The sequence below is a fragment of the Otolemur garnettii genome, unplaced genomic scaffold (genome assembly GCF_000181295.1).
Source record: "Otolemur garnettii isolate 467f Iridium unplaced genomic scaffold, OtoGar3 scaffold00003, whole genome shotgun sequence".
NCBI classification, from domain to species: Eukaryota; Metazoa; Chordata; class Mammalia; order Primates; family Galagidae; genus Otolemur; species Otolemur garnettii.
Window position 1 is genome coordinate 28,644,669 of NW_003852398.1, and position 26,166 is coordinate 28,670,834.

The 26,166-nt window shown below is 38.6% G+C and overlaps 1 protein-coding gene across 4 annotated transcripts in view; it reads left to right on the forward strand.

Moving 5' to 3' along the window:
* The window catches only part of JAKMIP2 (janus kinase and microtubule interacting protein 2), a 163,832-nt gene that overhangs the window by 122,085 nt on the left and 15,581 nt on the right, over positions 1–26,166 (forward strand). For 3 of the 4 annotated variants that reach the window (XM_012807398.1, XM_003782063.2, XM_012807388.1), the window contains 12 exons: positions 537–593; positions 1,507–1,626; positions 2,590–2,718; positions 6,291–6,374; positions 7,021–7,083; positions 9,295–9,393; positions 10,564–10,662; positions 12,613–12,666; positions 13,531–13,596; positions 15,577–15,645; positions 18,137–18,214; positions 20,288–20,491. In XM_012807398.1, coding sequence (XP_012662852.1) covers positions 537–593; positions 1,507–1,626; positions 2,590–2,718; positions 6,291–6,374; positions 7,021–7,083; positions 9,295–9,393; positions 10,564–10,662; positions 12,613–12,666; positions 13,531–13,596; positions 15,577–15,645; positions 18,137–18,214; positions 20,288–20,491 — 1,122 coding nt within the window. The remainder of the gene's footprint in view (positions 1–536; positions 594–1,506; positions 1,627–2,589; positions 2,719–6,290; positions 6,375–7,020; positions 7,084–9,294; positions 9,394–10,563; positions 10,663–12,612; positions 12,667–13,530; positions 13,597–15,576; positions 15,646–18,136; positions 18,215–20,287; positions 20,492–26,166) is intronic. The other variant, XM_012807395.1, reaches the window with a different exon arrangement.

Below are 26,166 nucleotides of genomic sequence, written 5' to 3' on the forward strand. Positions count from 1 at the left end.
AAAAACCACACTAAATGTTCTACCCAACAGTATAAACTGGACACTCTGTTCACAGTTCTATTTTCAGGGATTACAGGTGAGAGCAAGGATTTCCCCGAATCGCCCAAAGACCATTTTCTATGCATTTAAAATGACTAAATGAAAAGCATAGGTTGTACTTCACTGTGAAATGATATTTTTTAACATAAATTAAAATTATATTGGATTTGAGAAAACTGAACTGTGCTTAGAGAAAATATGAGTAACTATTTTCAGAGCTATTTGATTTCTGAGTATAAAATGAAGAATTCTGATTAGGAACACAGTACCCTTTCTGATTGTGAGGCTCTCAGATCCACATACATTACCAGACAAAACAGCAGAATGTTCTAACTTTGAAAATATTTATGCGTCCAAATATTTACACATCCAAAAGTTGCCAAAATTTATAAAGCAAATCCCAATTCTCTTCTAAATATAATGCCTTAGGGGAAAAACAATTCTTTCTTTACAAAAAAACAAAAAGCTATCTGAAAAGTCTTTCATCTGTTTTCCAGGACCGAGAAAAGCTCATCCGTAGGAGAAAGCATAGAAGAAGTTCCAAGCCCATCAAGGTAATAAGAAAACTAGGTTATCAGGCATTTGCCACAGACAGCCTGAGAAATGATTCTTGGCATGGAGTCTTCCTGCAGAGATGTGATAAATCAGATTCCTGAACTGCTACCGTAAACCATGGGCTTCATTTGTTAGAAGAAAATCTCTTCTCTTGGCATTTCTTAGAAGTCTAAAAATGATTGTGTGTGGAGTTCAGCCTGAAAGGGTTTGCTTTAAGATAACTTTCTCTAAATGCAGGTACCTCTAGGTTTGATGTAGAAAGGATCATCTGAGGAGCTGGAAAGTAAGACTCCACAAACATGTAAAAGCTACAAACGATTTAATGTCTCCCACAGAGTAACATGAGGGTCTTACACCCGGCCCATAACTGATTATTATATTTTCATCATTCACTCAGGCAATAAAATTGATAATGTTTCCCCACATCTACCAATATCTGTACCGGCTCTTATAATCCACAAAGTTTTGTTATTTACTCTGTTTAATTTTTGTTTTTGTTTTTACCAAGTCTATCATTTGTTTTAGTTGTAGAAATAGATAACAATACTTAAATCTGATAATCCCCTCCACAGAGGTGCCTGGGTCTTTAAAGTCCTTTGATCATAGATTAAATCCTAGAAAGTGCAGTAAATCACATTGGCTCATCATGCTATAAAACACAATATAAAAGAGGCTTCAGTGTTTCTATGAGTGTTTTAAGAATCTTCCTTGAATGTGTTGGAAGTGAAATAGTATGGGAGAAATAATGGAATTTTTGTGTTCATGTCTCATGTTTTTATTTCATCAAAGAAACTTTAAAGGTTCCATGTCTTTTATGTTCATCTACACTCATGCCAGTTGGCACTATCTTAATAATATTCCTCTTGCCCAACTTTTAGTTGTGTCAGTAAACACGTACTTTTCTACATTCAGAGGCCTGTTTTGGACCCATTTATTGGCTATGATGAGGACTCCATGGATTCAGAGACATCATCCATGGCCTCGTTTAGAACAGACAGGACACCAGCGACTCCTGATGATGACCTGGATGAAGTAAGCTTTTCCATTTTTTTAGCCTTGAGTAATATTGTCGCTAAATCTTTTCTTTTAGAGAAAGAAAAAGCATTTCACTTTTCATTGCTTACGAGCAGCACAAAGTAATCTCATAACCACACTTGACCTTGTTATCTCTTAAAAAATACCTTCACTTGTATCAGGTAACCCTTTTAGAAACCTTCTCTACAATTTAGCTCTATAACTTGAAGACTTCTTTCAAAATAAAGGCTTCAATCCAAAATTCTTCATCTAGGGAAGGTATGAACCAAGGAACAACCTTTTAAGTCTTTTGGATACAGTCTCAGACACTATGTAGCAAAGCATGTTCTGGGAACCGCTTCATCAGAGTGATGTAGAAGGCTCAACTATTGTGAAAATTCCTGGATCCTACCATACAACTCCCGACTCAGGATCTTGGGGGATAAAACCCCACAGTCTACACTGTTCACAGAGTTCTGTGATGATTGTGTTACCCCATGAAGTTTAAGACCAAAAGCTGTAAAAACAGTTTTTATAATTTATCTGGGAAAAGGTTTTGGAAAATAATATACTAAAAAGAAATGAGTAAACTTAATATCTTGAATCTAGAGACATTAGAATCAACTTAGATCTAAATTTCCTCAAATTTAGATCCCTAATCTAAGCATGACTTTTTCCCTTTAGATCCAAAATGGAATGAAATCTACACCAAAATGGATAATAATCAGAAATGTATAAATAAGTAAAAATTCTTATTTTAAAAAAATAAATATGTACATATTTCTGCAGTGTCCATCTTGAAAGCATCAACAGTACCTGTGTCCATAAATACACTCTAGAATTAAAAGTAAAATCAAAACAGAATACTAAAAAAAATCCTTTGACTTCTTTTTAAATGGTTAAAATGAAGTTAGTATTTCACATTGAACACAGGACCTGAATGTAACACAGTTATTTTTGGCTTTTCTTTTGAACCTCAAGAGTTTAGCAGCTGAAGAATCTGAGCTACGATTTCGACAATTAACAAAAGAATACCAGGCCCTCCAAAGAGCATATGCCCTCCTACAGGAGCAGACTGGGGGCATCATTGATGCTGAACGAGAAGCCAAGGTTAGTGTCACCGCTGAGGGTGCTCTGAGTTAGCGTGTGGCAGTCAGAGCACAGATGTACCAGGGACATGAAACTATCAGGAGGACAGCTTTCCCTGCACCTTTCTCTCCTCTGCAGCTTTTGAACTGTTTTATCTTTTATGTCAACAAACCTTGAATCTACAGGCCTTAGAACCAGCTTAGACCCATGTCATTGTTCCTTCAAAGAGAGTTGAGTATATAGTTTTTATTCTTGCTATTTGAAAACTTAACATTTTCAAAGCTAGACAATATTGGGTTGAATAATCCATTTTTTAGTTTCATTCTTGGAAAAAGAACTTTTAACTTTCAGAAGCAATAGCTGGTTTCTTTTCTTCGTTCACTGTGCACAGCACTACATTTGACATCTTAACCAAGAATTCTCACAGACAATATCTGACTTAACCCTTGCCACAGCCCCCTAAAGCAGGTATTTTCTTCTAGAAGAATTTGCGACTCAGAAAGGTTAATTCAATCCCCGAAGATCACGCAGCTACTAAATTACAAAGCTGGGATTCCAACTCTGATCTCACTGGGTCAGATATTCTTTCCATTATATCACAACTGCCTCTCATAACCCTATTTCAAAACAGAAGGAAAAAGAAATGGATACAACACTAATACTTAAAACTTACTGAATGTGTGGCTACACTCCAGGCACTGTGCTGACCACTTTACACACACTGTCTGTGTAATCCTAAAAGAACTCTTGGAGCTAGATTCCATTATCATCTTCTTTTTGCAGAAGAGGAAATAGTAACTTAGTGAAGTTAAATTTTTTACCTAAAATCCCAAAGCTAGGATATGAAGCTAGCCTGTGACTTCAGGCATAACCACCAGGCTGTGACTACCTCGTAAATTTACATGATCCAAAAGGGATCATGAACACTCTGCGATTATATCCTACTTTCTTTCTTTCTTTTTTTTTTTGAGACAGAGTGTCACTATGTCACCCTCGGTAGAGTACCATGGCATCACAGCTCACAGTAACCTCCAACTCTTGGGCTTAAGCAATTCTCTTGCCTCAGCCTCTCAAGTAGCTGGGATTACAGGTGCCCACCACAACACTCAGCTTCTTTTTTTTTTTTAATTATTCTTTGATTTATTTACTTATTTGAGACAGTCCTGCTCTGTTGCCCAAGCTGGAGTGCAAAGGCCCAATCATAGTCCACCACAACCTTGAATCCCTGGGCTCAGTCTCTTGAGTAGCTGGGACTACAGGCATGTGCTACCATGTCCAGCTAATTTCTTTTCTTTTTTTCTCTCATATTTTAGTTCCTTGCATGGTGTTTTATCTCCACATTTTTTTTTATTTTTTATTTTTTATTAAATCATATCTGTGTACATTAATGTAGTCATGGAGTACAGTGTGCTGGTTTTATATACAATTTGAAATATTTTCACCAAACTGGTTAACGTAGCCTTCACAGCATTTTCTTAGTTATTGTGTTAAGACATTTATATTCTGCATTTAGAAAGATTCACATGTATCCTTGTAAGATGGACCATAGGTGTGATCCCTCCCACCACCCATCCTCCCCCCCCCGCCCCCATTCCCATATTCTTGGGCTATAATTGGGCTATAGCTTTTGTATGAAAGCTGTAAACTAGTTTCATAGTAGGGCTGAATACATTGGATACTTTTTCTTCCACTCTTGAGATACTTTGCTAAGAAGAGTATGTTCCAGCTCCATCCATGTAAACATGAAGGAGGTAAAGTCTCTATCTTTCTTTAAGGCTGCATAGTATTCCATGATATACATATACCACAATTTATTGATCCATTTATGGATCGATGAGCACTTGGGCTTCTAGCTATTTTTTTGTTGTTGTAGTTGTCATTCTTGTTTAGCTGGCCCAGGCTGGGTTTAAACCCACTAGCCTGGATGTATGTGGCTGGCGCCCTACCCACTGAGCTATGGGTGCTGCCTTATAACTCACTTTATTTTTGGAAGGTCTGCAATGCACTGAAGTGTGTTGTAGGAACTAGTATTACTTGTTAGTGGGAAAAGATAAATATAACAATTATAAATGTTTAAAGGGTGATGTGCATATGCACACATACATACATAAGTCAATAAACATGTTTTAAAAACCACTAATTTGAAATAAGACAGGCAAGGAGTCATTAGAAAGGAATGTACCTGCATGCCTTCACATGTATGTATTACAATACTGTAATATTTGTGTTTTCACGATTAGTATTTATTAAGAATTCTGAGTAACATGATATTGAATATTTAAAATCATACCATATGTCTTGTTTTTTTGAGAAGTGATGATACAGAAACCAGTCCTCCTCTCATCAGATTCTCTCATCTAAATAAAAGTTTAGCATTATCTCTAGACATTAAAGTAAAAAAAGGTACCCTTTTGAGCAAAATACTCTAAAAGGTATCGAAATGTTAGAGAAAGAGCAATAGAATAAATTCAAAGAAAGTTGAAATGTGAAAATAGATAATCTAGATGAAAGCATTAATAAAAACAAAAGATATCATTTTGATATAAGAAAAAATAGATTGTAGTCGATATAACCTCAAGGTTTAAAATAGATCTTAGCAAAATTAAGCATAGACCTGTTAGACATGACAAGAGTAAATATATAATGTTTAACAGTCCAAAGAAATATTCTGCTGACAATGAAGAGTAAGAAAATACTATCAATTGATTTTACTCAACCTTAGATACTGAAGAATATTCAGATTCTAAGCGAATCCAATTCTAGTTTTATTCGAAGAATAAAAACTAGGTATATGGGCAGGAAACAAACAGACAAATAAAAACCTTCGAATTTTTTACAAAGGAATAAGTTTGTATATAAAGATACTAAAAGAGAATCTAAAATCAAATTACAGTAGAGCCTCTGTAAGTTGACCATGCAAGGGATTATAACAATGTGGTCGATCTATGGAAGTGGTCAACATAAAGAACTGGCCTACTGCCCTGATGTGTACATGTGGTGCATGTCCTCTCTATGAAAATTAGGTCAATGTAGGGAGGGGGTCAACTATGGTGGTTCTGCTGTACTAGACGAAATGACATAGTACAGCTAGGTTGTTGCCTAGAAGGTCAGTGTCCACAAATGCTTATACATATACACAAAATATACAATAGATAGGGAGGGAGGGAGGCAGGAAAATGGCTCAGAAAGAATGGAAAGATTTGGAAAGGCAAAATGGGACAAGGCTTTGTTGAAAGGGGACATATTCAAACAGAGAAAAGCAGAGAGTTACAAGGCATATCTAGGAAAAAAAGGATTTCACCAAAGGAGTAGACTCTTACGTTGATGAGTAGTAGGAAAAAATTGGAAATACAGTAGGAGTCCCTGAATGCCAAGCCAAAGAGTGTGAACATTAACCTGACAATAAAGGGAACCCCAGGAAGTTTTTTAAACACGTATTTAGAACATGGAAGCAGTTTAGAGAAGATCCTTTTGTCATAGAAACTTCTTTTTATTTTCTTTCACTTGTTGAGTTCTAGTCAAGAAACATGAGAGGAAGGAAGCTATTGAATGACCATTTTACTTGTTGAGCTCTGGAATTTTGATTTCACCAGGCTCAAGAACAGCTCCAAGCAGAGGTGCAAAGGTACAAAGCCAAAATTGAAGACCTGGAAGCGACTCTGGCTCAGAAAGGGCAGGTAGGCACTTGGTTGCTGGCTCTTCTGCAGGAGCAGACAATTCAGTCTGACTTTTCTCTAGCTTACCTGTGCATGGGCCACCTCCGAGACACGGCTTGGCTCTCCATGGGGACTTTTCTCAAACAGGGTCAGAACGTTCAACTCTGTATTTCCAACCCTGGTGTTGTTTGGGCCAAAATATGAACCCAGCCACAGCAGTGAATGAGGTTGGGCAAGAGAGAAACCAGGAGAAGCCGTGTACAAATAGCCTGGAGTTGTCATAAGCTGCGTCCTTTGCCTCTATGCTACATTTATGGTTCCGCATTTTAATGTTTTCCATCCATATGTATCTAGCCTGTGTGCATTCCGACCCTTTTCACTTTTTTCCTGTGTGGTCACTTCTGAGTCCCCAGAAGGCTGGTCCTGGATTATTCAGACTGAAAAAGGTAGAGGTAGTGAGTGATGATGAAAAGGGGGTTGCAGTTTCCTGGCAACTTTGGCCCCGATGTCTTTGAAGAAGGAGCTGGCCGGGGTGGGTGTCATTTACCAGTCGTTGGCAGGCAAACAAACGGGGTAGAAGAAGATTTCCCTGGCAAAGTGGTTTGACAACACAGGCTCTTTCGTGCCACTCTGAAATGCTGACTGCGCGATATTCTTTGTCAAACAGGATTCACACTGGGTAGAAGATAAACAACTTTTCATTAAGAGAAACCAGGAGCTTTTAGAAAAGGTATGTTGGGCGAACACCCTAGTGGGGCAAAGGAGAAAATGATTAGAGATCCAGGAGCAGCAGGAGGTGCTCTCAGGAGTGGCACAAGGGCCAGGGGAAGGGGAAGCTTTTCTGGTGCTGCTCTGTCCTCTGCTACATCCTCAACCACATCCCTGTCACCACCATCACCATCAGCTAAGTGGCACAAGTGCATGGCTCTGCGCTGGGCTTTGTGCAGACGCAAAAGGATGTGACCCCTGAAACCTACCGATTTGTCGATCATATATATGTGCTGTATCGATACCGTGCATATATATACACACACGCATACGCACACGCACACACGCTATATGGTTGTCCATCTACGAAAAACATTCTGTGAATAGGACTTGTTATTTTCTATGAGGAAGTGACTCCAGAATATGACTCCAAGGTCATGCTCCATCCTAACACAGACTCAGCTTCCCACTTGTAATCTTTTTGCTAAGCTTGGCTGTTTCTACTTCTTTTTAAAGGAAATACTTTTTTTAGATGTATCCAAAGCACAAAACAGTATGTCCAGGAAATTTGTCAACAAATTAAGATACAAAAACATGGTTTAGGCCCAAGAGGTAGAATTAATTTGGGTTGTTTGAATGTAGGTTATTGATTTGGGACCATTAAACATAACTGAGAACATTGTTTAAATTCAAAGCTGGATTTCCCTGTGATATTCACCTTCCACAAATCTAGAGAAAGATTACAAAATAATCCTTGTGTTATCCTTGACAAAAGCAGGATTTGAAAGTCCAATTGAGTCAGGGAAATAATCCTGCAAGTCAATTTGTAGTTTAGGTAGGGATGATTTTAGAATTATTTCTACCAATATTTTCTAGCCTTGTCAAGTAATAAAAGTTAATCACAACCACCTGGTAAGCATGAGAAGGAGGAAGCATGTCTTTTCTCCCTTCTAGCCTGGCAGAGGCTTTCTGCGTGATGTGAGATGGAACCAATGTATACATCATATAGAGGCTGGGTAGTTATTCCAAAATGAACTGCTGCTCTAGGGAATAGTAAGAGGCCCTTTAGAAAAAACATCATTGCCCTTGGTCTTGGTCTGTGAATCACAATCTGTGAACCGCTGTTCTAATTGCTTCACTAACTACAACAGAACCAGTAGTCTGTCCAAATAGCCCCTCTCTGATCCAATACAAGATAATAGGAATTGAATCTCTTTTATAAACTAAGTCAACTTCTAAAAACTTTCAGAAGTTCACTAGACCGCAAGCGCATGTATCTACGGTTGAGTACGTTAATTAATATCATTTATTCTCTCACATTTTCCCCACCTTTATTTTCCAATGAGTCTCGGAGATCCCTGGAAATAAATGTTATTACATTTCTTTATCATCAAAATAATGATTCCCATTATGTTTTCCATCTGATTTCTTTTACTCTTGATTTCTTTGGACTAAAAATGGGATTTTTGAGCCCAGGCTTCCAAGAATAAAAGGATCACAGAAGTGACAATGAAGCCAAACATTTAACTTCAAAATTGTAGGTTTGGGAAAGTAAGGTGCATCCTATGATTTTTTTTAAAAAAAAAAAAAAACTTTTCTGGTTCCTTAAAATGCAAAAATGACTCAGACATGGACTTTGCCTATAGCGGGAGGCACATTTGTACACAGCTCACTGAACTTCATACTTCATCAGGTTATACTAGAGTTCCTGTAAGAAAGTCTATAGGAAAACAGAAGGAAAAGGTGTCACTTCTCCAGGAGTAGACTGGGAAGACTCCTATAGATGTCAGAGCTTGGTGTTCAAGGAAGTGTAGGGCTTTCTCATGTAGAAAAGGAAAGTTTTATATGTGATGAGAGCTGTTTCTAAAAAATTTATTTCTCTGACAACTTAAACTCCAGAAATGAGAGGGGTCAATCCTCTTATTTATACCAGTAAATCTGGTTCTGATACATTGTCTCTGACCCATCACAAAGACGTACATTTGCTAGTCACAGGATTGCCTATCTTTCATTCCAAGGAACAGAGCTATCTTCCAGCATTTTTCTCTGGAATTCAAAGCAACTCAACAAAGAATAACTAGAAGGAAAGTTATTTTATTCATAACTACTTGGGAATGTTTTTCATGATCTGGAAGATTTATTCACTGAATAAATGCATACCATCCGTGCTTGCTTTGCAAAGTTATAGATGCTCTCTGCAATGCTCACCTAACTTCAGGATTTACTTTATTAGATAGAAAAGCAGGAGGCAGAAAATCACCGGTTACAACAGGAACTACAAGACGCCAGAGACCAGAATGAGCTGCTGGAGTTTCGAAATCTAGAGCTAGAAGTAAGGAAATGATGATGACGATGGTGATAAAGCTAATAATAACAATAACAGTTAACGTGCCCCTACCACACGAAGGAGCTAGTGACTGAGTTAACCCTTTCAGATTTTTTTCTTTCAATTGGACCTTCCAATCACTCTCAAGATTTTATAGCTGTGGCAACTGAGATTAAATAACTTACCCAAGTCCCATGACTAATAAGTGGTAAAGCCTTGATGCAACTCAGAACCGTGTGCTCAGATATTATACTTTTCAACATTGCTACTTTTGTAAACAAGGCTAATGAATAATTTTTAAAATAATTTAAACAATAGATTTCAAACCTCCTCAATATTTCTTGACTTTTAAATAACCATGCCCATCCTTGATCAGATTTTAACATCAAAAACTGTTAGCTCAAGAATTATATTTCAAAATGTGCTCTCTATAGAAATATTTTGAGTTAAATTTATAAGTTAACTTTTTAGTCTTCAATGCACTCATCCAAAAAATAAAAAAATTACTGGTTAAGAAGCAAGATAACTTAGGAAATATCTTAACTAATCTAACCCAATTTTAAGGTTGTTTTATTTTTTTTCCAAGTGAAACATACAAATGAAATCCAAAAATTTGGAATAGAGTCTAATTGAAAGTATATGGATATGTAAAAGGATAAGAAAAATTCTCACTTGATTTCTGTCCTACTTTGCCAGCAATCTCTTCTTGAGGCTATTTCAAATTAGATGTAGACAAAAAGTTGGCAGTTGGCATGCTTCAGTGAAGAAGAGGAAGTCATCTTTTGTTGCCCACGTATCTTACTCATAAAGTCTGAGCGCACTGAATATGCAATAGGCCCTTAGCTGCCATAAAACTTCACGGCAAGACCCCCCTTTGTGATATCCGAAAGCTCTAAATATTCATACGGTTTAAATCAGATCTCCACTTCCTGCATTTTCCTAATCAAAAAATTTGCAAGAGATGGATGACACTATCTGTAAATTCTTCTCCTCTACCTCGGAGTCGACTAGCCCATTCCTTCCCATTAAATTTAACTATCAACATCCTGGTTTGATTTTCTTTTCCCAATGACATTGATAAACTGCTGAAATGGCATAAAGAGACTACTGGTTTAGTCTTTAGTCAGTTGTTGCTTTTTTATTTTAATTTCTATATATTCTTCACTGTATTTCAAGGAAAGAGAGAGACGATCCCCTCCATTTAATCTCCAAATTCACCCATTCTCAGATGGTGTGAGTGCTCTACAGATCTACTGTATGAAAGAAGGTGTCAAGGTAGGCAGATGTTTAATTTTTTTTTTATGTTTGTAAGAAATTAGGAAAACGGGGAATGAGAAAAAGGGAGGCCACTCATGACTCCTTGGTCTTTCAGTCACTGGATTACCTTTTGATACAATGTAGAAATTGAAAATGGTCACATCTCTTGGAAAATCAACAGAACATAAAATAAATGTATTACACAAATGGTAGCAACAAAGAAGGCAGGCACCCATGATTACTTAGAACAGGGTAACATAAAGAATGGTACAGAAGATCGCAATATTTATTAAGATGATTAGCCTTACCTACCTAGGAGAAATATGAAACAAATTTGATACTTCAAGAAACACACTTGAAGTCTGCCATAGGAGAAAGTTTTGTTGAATCCCTTTCTTGTGCCACCTTAAGTGCTGTGAAATTAATTCATAATCCAGGAGTTTCAGAGTTACAAGAGACTATAAAGTCATCTCGTCCACTTTCTCTTTTGATGTGGTTAATTTAAAGCAGAGTTCTCTTAATGAAAGTGCTCAGGGTTTATAACACGTTGCTTATGAACTAAAACATAATACTATCTTTAGTGCCACTAAAATACATTGTAAATATTAAGTTGAATTGCGGTCTCTCTGTCTCCCAGGAAATATACTGTCCTGTAAAGTGAGAAAGTTACACGTGGGTATATATTCCCTGGAGTAAAGTCAGGATGCCTTCTGCTATTCCTGGTCTCTCCTTTACCTTCCGCATGGCCCTTCCCGCTCCCACTCAGCTGCCAAATGTACTTGCTTCAGTTGTCTTCCCCCTTCCTATGAGATTAAGCTAGACTTTCCCTTTCCCCTTAGTAAGGCTGTGCTGTATACTGCTGTTTGAACTTGAGTAGGAGGAGAACTGGTACTAATAAAGTAGAAATGGGGAGAAAATTCAGGCAGTAAAATTGTGCTTCCTTGTCATCCGTCTTACACCACTCACATGGTGTTTAAACTCCTGGCTTTCTGGGCTGCATAAAAATTTGCAAACCAAAGCAATTTTCTGATTCAACTCAAATTAAATAAAAAGCAATTTCCTTTGTCTTCTTCTGAGATACCTTTTCTTAGGTAAATCACAAACAACCTAATCTGATGGCTGTAATTTATATCCAAGGGAGGTCTTTCAAATGGAGTTCAGCTGCTTCAAACTGACTCAAAGAGTAGAGAAAAAGTAGTTTCCTATAGGATAAAATTCATGTTGAACACCCCGCAAAATGGAATTTGCACTGTAGTTTTTCATAGGGCAGACAAAATTTAGCCAGCTCAGAAATGTTAATTCTTTATATGTATTACTTATTAGTTTTCTTTGTGCCTAAAGTTGATCATAGTTGGAAAAAAAAGTTTGGCAATTAGAAGGAAAAAAGTTAATAAGCATATATTCCACGTCCTTACTACATACATGTTGGACTCTTTATAAAGTGTCTTTATCCTCAAGACCAGCCTGTGAAGTCAGTACGTATTTTGTAACTGGCAAAATTGAGAGTGAACTGTTAGGCCTAAATTCACATAGTTTACAAGAAGCAGAGTAGAAATTTTAAACTAAGTATGTGTGGGCCGGGTATGGTGGCTCATGCCTGTAATCCCAGCACTCTGCGAGGCTGACGTGATGGATTTCTTGAGCTCAGGACTTTGAGCAAGACCCCGTCTCTACTAAACACAGAAAGCAAAAAAAAGTCAGGCATTGTGGCAGGTGCCTATAGTCCCAGCTACTTGCAAGGCTGGGGCAAGAGGACTGCTCAAGCCCAAGAGTTTGAGATTGCTATGAGCTATGATGCCAAAGCACTCTACCACAGGGTGACGGAGTGAGGCTCTGTCTCAAAAAAAAAAAAAAAAAAAACCAACTATGTCTGACTGCACATCTTCCTCTGACACAGGGTTCAGGCACTGATAGGATAATGGGCCACACTTGTGTCTTTGACTTGAATTCATCCCCTTGATTTTGCAGGATGTGAACATCCCTGATCTCATAAAGCAGCTTGATATCCTGGGTGATAACGGGGTAAGTAATGAATTAAGTGGGCAATAGATACGAATTTGGGGGCCAAAACAGAGCCCAAAAATACTTTTCCAGGGCATCATGTGCAAAATAATAGCAAACGAGATGCCATGCTTACTTCAGGAGGTTAGCTCCCTAGAGGAAGTCTGTAATCTATCAAAACAACGTGGCTAAGGGATTATAAAGATCTGTGGTAGATAGTAGCAGAAATAGGAGCTGGCAAAGTGTTTTTCATGGACGGGTTTCAGGTTTGCAAGCTGACCACAATCTGCGGCGATTAAAGCTAATTACCACCAGACTGTTCCTCAGAAGCATCCAGTGTAAATTGCCAATGTCGCTAAATATTAGAGTTGTTGGCAGCCACACAAAAATGGACCAGCAAGCTAGTGTCCTTTTTCTTTCTAAAACACCTTCCAGACAGGGTCCAGGCATACTCGGTGGGAAGACTATTTATTGTTATCCTAGGTGAATGATGCATGTCCGTTGAAGAAGTCTCTGTTTTTTTCCCCTGGAAAATTATCAAAGGAGAGAACAAAATCAATAAAATCACATCAAAACTGCTATGAAATGCTCTTTATTTCATTTCAGTTTCCATTTTTCTCATGACATGACTATTAACTAAGTGTGCTCACAGTGACACAAAAGCAAGATAATATTAGAGAGATGTAAAAAAATCACATTTAATATAATTTTTTGAGGTTTCAAATTAACTCTCTGCTAACTCTGACTAGACATTATAGGAATTTGCTAAGGTCCCGCACATGCTTATTCAGTACCGTCTGTGGCAGGCAGATGGACAGTATTTTCTTTAGTGTAAATATCGTAAGTACCTTCGGCTTATTTCCTCTCTTTTTTTATTTTTCACAGAATTTAAGAAATGAAGAACAAGTGGCAATAATTCAGGCCAGCACTGTGTTGTCCCTTGCAGAGAAGGTAATGATTTGTGCTAACGTTTCCATCATCTCTGTGGCTGGTTTAAAACCAAAAGAGCAGGGTAGGGCATGAAGAAATTTAAATTTCCCTTAGCAAATGATTTCCTGTTATTAAATACAGAATACACCTTTCGTTTTTAAGGCTGATACAACCCAGATAGAGTAAGAAAACACAAAAGTCTACACACCATAATTCCTTTAAAAAATGGGAGACTTCTGGATTACTTTATTCAAGTAACCCGCACCAAACTGGGAAACCAACAAAGAAGGTTTTTGTTGAGAGATGGTGAACTGGAGCATTGCCCTTGCCCTAGACTCTTCCTTGGATGTGAACACACCAGCCATGGACTCTTCCTTGGGGGTGTACGCACCAAGTATTCCCAGTTGACTCTGTAGTTCAGGGGTAGCTTGTTGCCATCTCACGCACAAGGCCCAATGTAAGGACTTGCGGGAGAAACTCAATACCGAGTGTGCTATTGCCCCCTTGTGTCTAATCCCGGTAAATGGTAAGAGAAAGAAGAGGAAAAGAGGCAAGTGGAGAAGCCAGATAACTTGTACTCAGGTGCCTCAAGATAAGAATCAGTACATGAAACAGAGCTGGGAGCACATCCACCTGTTGTTCCAGTTACTCAGAAGTCAGGAGGTTGAATCGCTTGAGCTCAAGAGCTCACAGCTGTAGGTTGTTGTGATCATGGTCGTGAGTGGCCACTGCAGTCTAGGCTGGGAAGCATAGAAAAAGAAAAAGAAAAAACTCAGCACAGAATTGATTGTCATGTGCACATGGTCTGATAAACTGAAAACTACATACATTTGTTGGGATGCTTCCTTAATTCCTAAATGCATAAAATGCTTGCTGGAAATCAAATGAAACCATGTGCGAGCAATCAGCTTTCTCCAGTCGGAAATGGAGGTGTTTATTCTACAGGTCAAATGACACAGTTAATTTTGACACATTACTCAAAATAATGGCATAAAGAAAAGAAACAGTGAAGGAGCAAGAAAGATATATTGCTATAAAATAAAAAGAAACTTGGAAATATTGAAATGAATATTTGTTGGCTCTAAATTTAAGCAAAACCAGGTTTTTTTTTAAAAAAAAAAAAAAGAAAGAAAGAAAAAAGGAAACATTTTGCTAACAACTGGAGATGTTTTAATATGGACCAGATATCAGATGAAAAAAGGATGTTAATTTTGCAAAATGTGAAAGCAGCCTCGTGGTTCTGTTATCAGTGCTAAAATCAGTACCCCATATCAGAATAAGTTCTTTTTATGTGGTTTAAAGTGTTCCCATTTAAAAATAATTCTTCAGGGCAGTGCCTGTGGCTCAAAGGAATAGAGCGCCAGCTCCATATGCCAGAGGTGGTGAGTTCAAACCCAGCCCTGGCCAAAAAAATAAATAAAACTTAAAAAATGAAAAGAAGTTAAACATCTGAAATTTAAATAAATAAATAAATAAATAAATAAAAATAATTCTTCCCCCTTTTTCTACAATAAGTTTTATATTCTGAAAGATTACCATTTCTCCATTCTACCTGGGCCTCTGCCTCTGCTCATGCTCCCTCCAACCATGGAGTGAGTGGACATTGTTTCCCTTCTACTTGGAACTTCCTTTTCATTTTTCCCAGTCATTCTCTTACCCATTCTTCAGACCCCGATGCAATTATCATGTCTGAGAAAGCCTCCTATGGTGTCCTCCAGTGAGAGCAGAGTTCTTGTTGGTCTTGTTCACCATGACAGCCCCACTACCTAGCACACCCCCGGCATCCATGCATGCATTTGTTGGATGGATGGATGGATGGATGTACAGAAGACTATTGTTTTGCTCATGAACTAAGTGATAAAACTGCATTGTCTTCACTTTGGTTCTCAGCCTGCTTCCTGAGATGTAAGGGAAGCAGACTAAGCACCTTAGTGAATAGCACACAGATATACATCATAGTAAGAAATCATGCCAAAAACTTTTCTCTTGTTAACCCTTTAGTGGATCCAGCAAATCGAAGGAGCAGAGGCTGCCCTGCACCAGAAAATGATGGAATTGGAAAGTGACATGGTGAGTACAAAGTGAAGGTAAAATAAAAATTAAGAAAAATTTACAAGGCAAATGAAAAATAAAAGTTGCCTCTGCCATTTTTTTCTGGCACTGATGAAAGCATATAGCCTTCTCATTGTTTTGTATACAGACCATGGAATGAAATTCCCAAAACTAATGCTGAAGAAAATTGAGTTAGGCGTTCTCTTGTGCTTTCTTTCTTAGCCTAAGTAATTTTTCTACTATATTTAATTATCAAGTAAAACTTAATGAAATGGTAGATGTAACTTTGATTTTAAAAAATCTCAAGCCCCCTTATAGCTATTAGGATGGCTTCTATCAGAAAAATAAAAAAATCACAAGAGTTGGCAAAGATATGGAGAAATTGAAATCCTTGTGCACTGTGGGAGGGATGTAAAAGGGCAGGGCTGCTATCAAATTCAGTATGACAATTGCTCAAAAAATTCAAAATAGAATTACCATATGGTTCAGCAATATCACTTCTGGGCATATATTCAAAAGAATTGAAAGCAGAGTCTGGAAAATATACTTGTGCACCCATATCCATACCAGCATTATTCACAACAGCCCAAAGGTGGGAACATCCCAAATGCCCATAGAAATGAAGGATAAAGAAAATGTAATACACACATACAGTGGAATATTACTCAGTCTTAAAAAGGAAGGAAATTCTGATATAGCTAGCTACACTATGGATGTACTTTGAGGACATTATGGTAAGTGAAAAAACTAGTCGTGAAGAGATACTAGCTGACTCCATTCATGTGAGGTCTTAGAGTTGTCAAACGCCTAGGAACAAACAGGAGACTCCGCTTGCCAGGGGTTGAGAGGAAAAGGAATTGTAGAGCTGTTGTTTAATGCATGTAGTTTCAGTTTCACAAGATGAAAACACTCTGAGCATTGGTTGCATAACACTGTGAATACACTTCACACTGAACTACACTTAAAAATAGGTTGTAATATTGTAACCTTTACAATAAGGTTGTAAATTTTATGTTATGTGTCTTTCACCACACATTAAAAAATATTAAATCCTCAAGTCTAGGAATTGATTATTATTAGCTTATAACAATGATTAGAATTTTATAATAAAACTTTCATTAATATTACTGTTATAACTAAAACACATGTAATGGATTACTATCAGGGTAGGGAGTGCTGTAATAAGAACAACTTGCATGTGTATAGTATGTGACAACTTATAAGTCATTTGTTTATATGTATTTATGCAGGGTTCACATGTTACCACCAAGTCAGGCTCTGAAGTTAAAGCACATAGCAAGAACTCTATTCAATATTACCCTTAAAAGCTCTTTAAATGCAGAAATATTAACTATGCAATCAGCCTGTACCAGTATTCTGTTCCAGGCACTGCAATGCAGGGATCATGAGGAAAGTCAACAACAAAAATTGCTACATGCAGACATGTATTCTCTCAAAAGTCAACACCACTGGGTTTTTCTCCAGGGTTGGAAGAGGTCTTTGTTCCTTTAGTTAAGCACCCAGAAGAAATAAATGACTTAAACTTGGAACTGTGTTGTACATGAAGATACAGTTTTAAATGCTATTGGCAAAATTCTTATATTAAGAGGAACACAGAAATTGAGAACGAGTGAGGGAATGTCAATTTTATGTCTCCCAGCCCTCCTGGGCTGGGTGGCAAAGACAGACACCCCCTCAATAAGCAGCAGTGTGGGTAATATCCCTCCCACTCTTTAATTATTTTTATATTTCCTTGTGTTTGCTAATTGTACACAGATGAATCTAAATACATTATTTTTCCTTGTGATTGCTAATTCTACTTAGATGAATCTGCATAAGTTAAACTTGTTTATTATATAAGCCTGCTCTGTTACATTTTATAACAATCTTCCAAAAATATACTGTCACAATATTTTTACATAGACTTATTATTTAACACTTGTCAAAAATCTATTCCTAATTACATTACTCTTAGATACTAGATGACTCCAGTCACGTGAGGTATTAGTCTAAAAGATATTACAAATCTTTCAGAACTACGGTCCCCAACCCCCAGGCTGTGGACCATTACTGGTCCCTGACTTGTCAGGAGCAGCAGGAGGTGAGTGGTGGGCACGGGAGTGAAGCTTCATCTGTATTCACAGCCACTCCTCATTGTCTGCATCACTACCTGAGCTCTGCCTCCTGTCAGATTCCCCCTCAACCCTGTCTGTAGAGAAATTGTCTTCCATGAAACCCGTCCCTGGTGCCAAACAGCGTGGAGACTGCTGTTTTAGAGCACTCCATGCGGATTTTTCATCGTATCTTTTATGCTTCTTTCCACTGACTTTCACGTTCCCTCTGTGAGACTGAAAGTTGGGCTGTATTCCCAGCAGACAAAATCTATGACTCTACAAATGCTAGTGATTAGTCTTAGAGTAGGACTGGAGAAAACATTAATTAATACAATTTATATGTCACTTTCTAGTTAACTAAGCTGGCTCTTTATCAATGTGGCCCTTTATTACAGGAACAATTCTGCAAAATAAAAGGCTATCTGGAGGAAGAGCTAGACTACAGAAAACAAGCTCTTGACCAAGCATATATGGTAGGTACCACAAGTGATAGAGATGCTCAGAGTATACAACCATATACCATGGGGCAAAGTATACTATTTAGTTTGGCATGCTATGTACCTGAATAGACCACAACATTCAGGTCATTTATTCATTGGTTTCCAGTTCCAATTTTAGAAAAAATATATCTTTAGCACTTTGCTATTATTATAGCCTTATAATATTTAAGAAATATTGAATGATTTCTTTTTAAAAATTACAGTAGAACCATCATAGCTGACCGCTTCTCTACATTGAACACCTCCTTAAATTGATCTAATTTTCACAAACTGGACATGCACCACATATACATATCAATACAGGAGGCCTAATTCCCTATGCTGACCACCTCTGTATGGTGACCAATTTGTTATAGTTCCTTGGTTGGACAGCTTACAGGGGTTCTACTGTATATATTGTTAGATAATTTTAGGTGAAGGATTGAATGGATGGCAATGTAGATCAAAGAGAAATTTTTATCAAATCAATTGTTGGGCAGTCTGGTCTAGTTGGTAGAATAATAATGTGTTTAATGTTTGTTATGCATATATTTAATTCATTTATTTTTTCACAACAACCCTATGAGGCATAGGTAAGATTATTATTACTATCTGATATGCGAGGAAATTAAGGTTTAGATAGCAGAAGAACTTTGCCCAAGTTGGGAAAAGGGTAGTGTGTAGATCTGACTCCAGACACTGTGGCCCTAACAGCCATAATCCAGCCACAGAGACTGAGGCTGCATTGGTAAGTGAGTTATGTCTTTCTCTCCCCCACAGAATATTATGCTGATAGAGGAGCACATTTGATCCATTCCCTGTACCAAATTCATATTACACAATTCTAATATTGCACTACGCCTTACATTTCTTCTCTCCTGATGCCCAGACCCCCCATTAATTCACAGCAATAAATCAAAAGAAAAAGAGCAAACTAGAGGAATTTTTCAAGGAGTTGCTAGCAGAGGTTTTTATAATGCTTTTCCTGGAAGCAGCCTGAGTCACTTTTGGGAAGAGAGTGAAGCTCTCAGCCCCTGCTGTAACGAAGATGAATTAGTCTTTCCTGTCCAAAATGAGTAAGGGGTTCTGAGCATTGTTTGAGCAGAGAATGAGAGTTGGTACTAATTAGAGAATAGAAGAGAAAGTGATTTTTCCCTCCCTTCCTACCCTTTCACCTTTGCCACTCCCACCTATAGGTAAAATAAGATTAAGGTAGCTACATGTTTATGTGGTACCCTCAACTATTGAAGAATCATGTTTTTAAAAAACATGATTTAACTGAAAGAAGATGAGATCTTCTCAGTTCAGAACAAGAGCTAGGACACAATATTCCCCACCAAAGGGGTTAGGAGGCGGGTAGTTGCTTTTGTGAAAGTTACTAGAGATAAGATTGTGGATTTTGGCAAATATTTGCAGCATGTGGGGAAAAAATACACAGATTTGAGGCAGCAGACCCTTCATCTATAAAAGAGGAGAGTCAAAGAGATATGTTATAGCTAGAGCAACCATGCATCTCAAAGAACCAAAAACAGACCAATTCCAAGATTGCAGGTCATGTTTTGAGCTTACTTCCCCATTTTATTTCAAGAAAAAATATGGAGACTACAAAACCATCTTCTAGTACAGAGGTTTGTTACATGGAAGAGAGATGGCATTTCCTGCATGAGATATATCTCCAATTTCAAGTACTTTGTTCCAACTTAGACCACTGATTTTTAAAATATGGTCACCAGGATAGAGAACTTTAAATATATGAAGTTTTCAAGTGGAAGAGAACAAACTTACTTTCCACTAAATCTGAGAATAGGAGGTATAGCTACTATAACCAAATAAGGGCTTTTCAAAAATGAAAAGTATAGAGGATGGACAGAATCCAAAAAAAGAGAACAAATTTCTCCTGGCTAGAGAGGAGAAATGGCTAATGACCCTTATGGAATCTCATAAGAGGGAAGCTTTGAAATCCCTTTTCTTGCTCAGATCCCATCAGGCTAACGTAATACATCCACGCACATACACATACACAGTGTACACCACACATAAATGCCAAGTTCTAATTCTATTTGCCAGAGAATCCAGGAACTAGAAGCTACTTTGTACAATGCCCTGCAGCAAGAAACTGTTATCAAGTTTGGTGAATTGTTAAGTGAAAAACAGCAAGAGGAGCTGAGGACGGCAGTAGAAAAGTTACGGCGGCAAATGCTGAGGAAGAGCAGAGAGTATGACTGTCAGATTCTTCAGGAGAGAATGGAACTCTTACAGCAAGCCCATCAGGTGAGGACTGAGTCGCTGCATCCGTGTAGGGTCGGTAGTCAGAGCTGGGGGCTTAGCGCTAAGTACGTGGGATCCTGGACAGGTGTGGAGAAGCCCAGGAGGAAGGAGTTATTTTCAGAGTCAAAAACAAACAACTTTTGTTTGTCACCTTCACCCAGATACAGGATGATAGTTTTGCAATGATTTGATCTTGAGAACACTGGCATTTCAAAAGCGTTACATACTGCTACTATATTTAGAACTATTCTGTCATGAAATAGCATTTGAGTCTCAAGGAGCTTGATCATCTCCCTTGTGCAGAGAAACAAGGTACTCTCCAGGGCAGAGATAGTACTTCCCTCCTTCTGCTCACTCCAGGCCATACCCAGCTACTGACAAATAATCTGAGTAAAATAGAAAAAGGCCTTTTTCTTCATTCCAAGAACAAACAGCAACAACAAAGCCTGGAAGCCCCATTTACTTCCTGGCACTTGCTATGCTCTGTATGTCAGGAATTAAACTAAGGGCTCTTACTTACATCATTTCATTTAATTTTCATAATATCTCTATGAGGTAAGTATTCTTATTATCCCAATTTTGGAGATAAGGGTGAGTAAGTGATTTGCCCAAGATGACACGGATAGTAAGAACAGAGTCAGGTTACACTCAACTATGCTGGACTCCAAGGCCAGTACCCCTGACCACTGCACTCGACATCATCCATGATTTACAGGATTCATCTAGACCAACAAGGCTCAAAATTGACAACCATTACTGATTTCCAGCCAACATTCTTAGATCTGACTCTTCATTCATGTCATAGCTTGACAGGTGAGGACTGGGACGTTGACTAAAAAGCAGATTCAATAAGAACTCCCCAAATTGAAAGTGTCAGGCAACAGTATTCAGTCCTCAGAAGCTATGAGAAGCCGCTGGCACAGTTGGATACATAGGGGGTAAGAAACACGGTCATCAGTGATCGATATGAGTGGGAAAGGACCAGGGTTTATTTTATGACACCAATAAGAACAGTTCACAGAGAACAGAACACTGAGCACACTGAGAGGCAGTTAGAAGTGTTGTCAATCTGTATAGGCTCACAGATTGCCCAAATCAGCAGCAAATTCTGAAGCCATTTATCCCCAAAATGATAAATACCAGTGCTCCTTTGTGATTCTATCACAAAGTTTGGGTTGGGGCCCAAGGGAAGAGTTTTTAAAACCTTTATCAATTGTATCTATGGCATCGTTGCATTACTTCTTGCATTCTTTCCTTCTAGCAGGGAATAAAAGTGTCCTCTGGACTTGGTGCCCATAGCTCAGTGGTTAGAGTGCCGGCCACATACACTGAGGTAGGCAGATTCAAACCCAGCCAGGGCCTGCTACACAATGACAACTGTAACCAAAAACTAGCCAAGTGTTGTGGCAGGCACCTGTAGTCCAAGCTACTTGGGAGACTGACGCAAGAGAATCACTTAAGCCCAAGAGTTTGAGGTTGCTGTGAGCTGCGATGCCATGGCACTCTACCAAGGGCAACATAGTGAGACTCTGTCTCAAAGGACAAAAAAAGTGTCCTCTGTACAAATTCCTTATGCTGCAATAGCACTTAGTTAATTTCAACAAATTGGCATTACATCATGGAATCGCAGAAGTGTCTGTTGTTTAGATGGACTAATCTGAAAAGAATTTTTTTTAAATGCAATAATGTATTTAAATTTATGATAAAATCCTCCCCCTATTTAAGTCTCTCTTTAACCAGTTAGCTAAGGTACTCTCGTGGAAGTGAGGGTTCTGCTGGGTTAAGTTATTCAATTTGAGCTGATAGGCACATTACAATTCTGAGCCTTGTTCCACTGATGTTTTCTTTCTCCTAAACCAGTGTTCTTTGAATATGCCTTTTCAGTTATTTCTTAGTCTTCTTCTTTCCTTTTGTCCAGGAGCTTAATTTCACAGACATATTCCAGAAGGCATTGGTTAGGGTTCTTCAGATATAACTATGTAATCCATTCTAATTTCTAGAGCATACCACTAACCATTTGCTAGACACTTCTGCTTGAATGTTTCGGAGTGAACTCAAACATGCGTTCCTGCCCTTTCTTTGCTCCTTTCACTCGGTCTACCTGTCTTGGTCAGTAGAATTTATCATATCCACATCTCTCCATCTGAAAACCCTGGAATCTTCCCTGTCCCTTACCTCCAAGTATTAATGTAGCAGTGTATTTGTCTGGCCCTTCCCCTGGAATGTTTGTGAAGCTGGTCCATTCGGTTCACACTGTGACTCAGGCACACGTGTGCAGACCTTTTGTTATTGCAGCAGCTTCTAGGTACTGCCAGTTGTCCTCCAGGGTAACCCGACTCCATCACTGACACATTTATTCAGTCAGAGAAATCTTTAAATGCATTTCCTTGATGTCAGGTACTGCACTAGACAGAGAATTCACCATGACCCGGCTTCACAAAACTTAGGATCTGTAGATGGATACAAAGGATATTTATACAAAGAATAATTATGATCTGTCTTAATAAATGGCATTTTTAAACGCAGGCGCAGGAGCCAGGTGGACTTAGTTACAGCTCCCGTATCTTCAGTCCACCATGCATATTGCCATACACTCTTAACAACCTTTTCTCATGGTACATTCTTGCTCAGAAACCTCCATGGTTTCCAGTTAAGTCAAGTGTTGTACAAGTCTCTTCACTAGGTGGCTACCCCTCACAAAAAAACTTGATGTGAGGTCACCTCCACAGCCTCTTTTCCACTCTACTCACGCAAAGCTTGCTGATACCACTGGGGCCATGATTTCCCACCTCTAAGGTCTTGTTTGCATAATTGCCTACCCTAAAATACCCTTCAATTTCTGTTTCATTGATCCAGATGCACTCATTTTTTTCCAGTCCCATTTTAAGACCCATCTCCTTTAGGATCTCTCTGATGAAAATAATGGGCCATACACTGCTAAAAAAATCCACATTTCACACCCTGTTCTACACTCACTCAAAACTATTTATTGAGAAAATGCTGAGTACCAGGCACTGGAAATGTGATGGCAAACAAAGACATAAAGGTCACTACTCTCAGCTGCCTTTCAGATGGGCAGGGACAATCCACACATGAACAGTGACAAGACAATTTCAAAGAGTGGTGATAAATGCTATGAAGAAAGTCATATACAGTGTGTGTGTGAGAGAGAGAGAGAGAGAGAGTCTGGGAGTAGGGCTGGCCACTTTGGCTGGCCCAAGAACACCTTTCTGAAGATGTTTAAGACCCAAGGAACCAGCCATACAAAGATCTTGGCAAAGTGTCCCAAAAGATAGGGGAAGCAAGGGCTAAGTCCCCATGGTGGCAGTAAGTTTGGAATATTCAAGAACAGAGAAAATTAGTGTGTCAGGGGCATACGCAGCCAGGGTGAGGTTGAGGAAAGGGCCAGATCACATTAGGATCTGCAGGAGTTTAGGTTTTATTCTGAGTACAACTCAGATAACTTCTCTTTCCTTCCCCACCGCCTTAACCTCAAGGGACTGTGGTGAATGTTCTCATATTTTGAGAGCTCACGTTGGCTACTGTCGGTGGATATAGGATGCTGGAGGCAGGAAGCGCTGGAGTGAGCAATTATGCCACTCCTGATGAAGGGTGACAGTGACTCAGAGTACTTGGTCACCATAGAGGTCAAAAGAACCTTCTCCTAGGTAGAAAAAGGATCTGTCTGGGACCTGACAAGATTTCCTGTTGAAATGGATGGCAAGGGGATGGAAAGGAAAAAGAAATCAAGCATGTGTCATACGATGTGGCCTAACAAATTCATTTAACAATGAAACGTGTGGACAGCTTCTCCATGCAAGGATTGTACTAGGAATTGGAGATGGTGAGGAAGCTGTGCATCATCTTTGCCATCAGTTACCTTTCCTACTTAATTTTGTTTTTCCATCTGGACCTGATAGTTCTCTGCAATCAGAAACAAATTATGCTGTTATCTGTATTTTCCATTATATCTGGCACAGTCCTGAACAGGTAGCAAACCCAGTGCCCAGCAGGCACAGTCTTGATGCCAGAACTGACACTGCAGTAACGTCACATGCCCATGACTTTGTCAATACCATACATGCCTCACATCCAGCAGACATGCCCAGGAATTACTTGCACCCAAGTAATTGTCTTACAAATGTATGCTTCTCACTGTAGCTTTGGGGCTCAGACAGAACCATGGAAATGTACGCCAGCACACACATCACACATGCACACACGCCACCCCCTTCTCCAGCATCGACTGTCAGGTAACTTCAACCTTAATGCTCTCGGTCTCACCAAAGCACACCAACCCCTCCCGCACAAACCTCAGCTTCTTTCCTTTAGAGCAGGATTTCTCAATCTCTGTAGTACTGACATTTTTGAGCCAGATAATTCTTAATTCTTTATTGTGGGGGACTAGGGGAAGTTCTGTTCCATACATTGTGGAGGGTTTAGTAGTGTCCCTGGGTTCTCCCCACACTCTGCCTTCTAACTAGGCACACCCCAGTTGTGACCGTACAAAGAAATGAAAGTTCAGGCAATTAGACATTAGTGATGGTTGCACAACTTTGTGAGTGTTCCAAAAAGCAATGCATTATACAATTTCAAATAAAACTGACATATGAACTAACTCTTTAAAATGGCTGTTCTCAACCTGTGGGTCATAAACTGTATTAAATGGTTGTGGCATTAGGAAGGTTGAGAATCACTGCCTTAAAATATCCAGAAATTGCCAAATCTCTCTGGAGGGAGGGGGAGCACCAGGCAAAATCAGCCCCAGTTAAGAACTGCTGTTTTAGAAAGTATCTTTCTAAGTTCAAGTATCTTTGTTCTAGCTTCCCCTTCCCCCCACATTGCATTATAAAAACCTCTCTTTCTAAATTATCACCCCATTTGGCTTCTAGTGTTTTTTCTTAGAGTCCCTCAGCTTTCTGTTTTCTAATTATTTCCAACAGAAGCATTAAATAACGAGCCTGTGCTATATAGCTATGTGCAGGAACCCAGAGACCCTTTTGATGCTAAATACAAATGTGAAGACTTGTTTTTTACTTGTAAATAATTGTCTGTGTAATGTTGGGTCCAAATTTGTGCTGTTTAAAATGAGTGGAATTTTGCTACATAGTTGACAGTTAAGTTCAGAGACAATTCTGGAGCTTCTCTGTTTTTAGGATTATTTGTGCTATTTTTGATAAGTACTGTTTGTTTGTTTATTTGTTTGTTCAACTAATTTATAGTTTTCTCCTGTGGGAATTTTTCTTGAAGCAGTATCTCTATTTTGTTTGATGAGAATTGGCTGATTCTGTTTTATGAGGATATACTTACCCTGAGACAGAATGAAATAAGATTGGGGGAAGAAAGGCTGGCAAAGAACAATGGGAGTGTTTACATTTGTATAAATCAGCTTTAGCCACTTTTAATGTGGTAATGAACAACCAAAAATCTCAATCCAAGTGATGTACAATAAAGCTTGTTTCTCACTCACTACTTCTGGGATTTACTGCTCTCTCTGAATGGCTGTGATATTCCCACATCTCACTCCAATTCACATTCCACTGGCCAAAATAAATCACATGGTTAATCCCAATGTCAGTGCGGTGAGAGCTGCACCTCTCTTTCTGGAAAGGTGCCTACAGGGATAGGCCTAGTACAAAAAGGTGGCAAATATTTTTTGAAAATATAATCAATGGCTC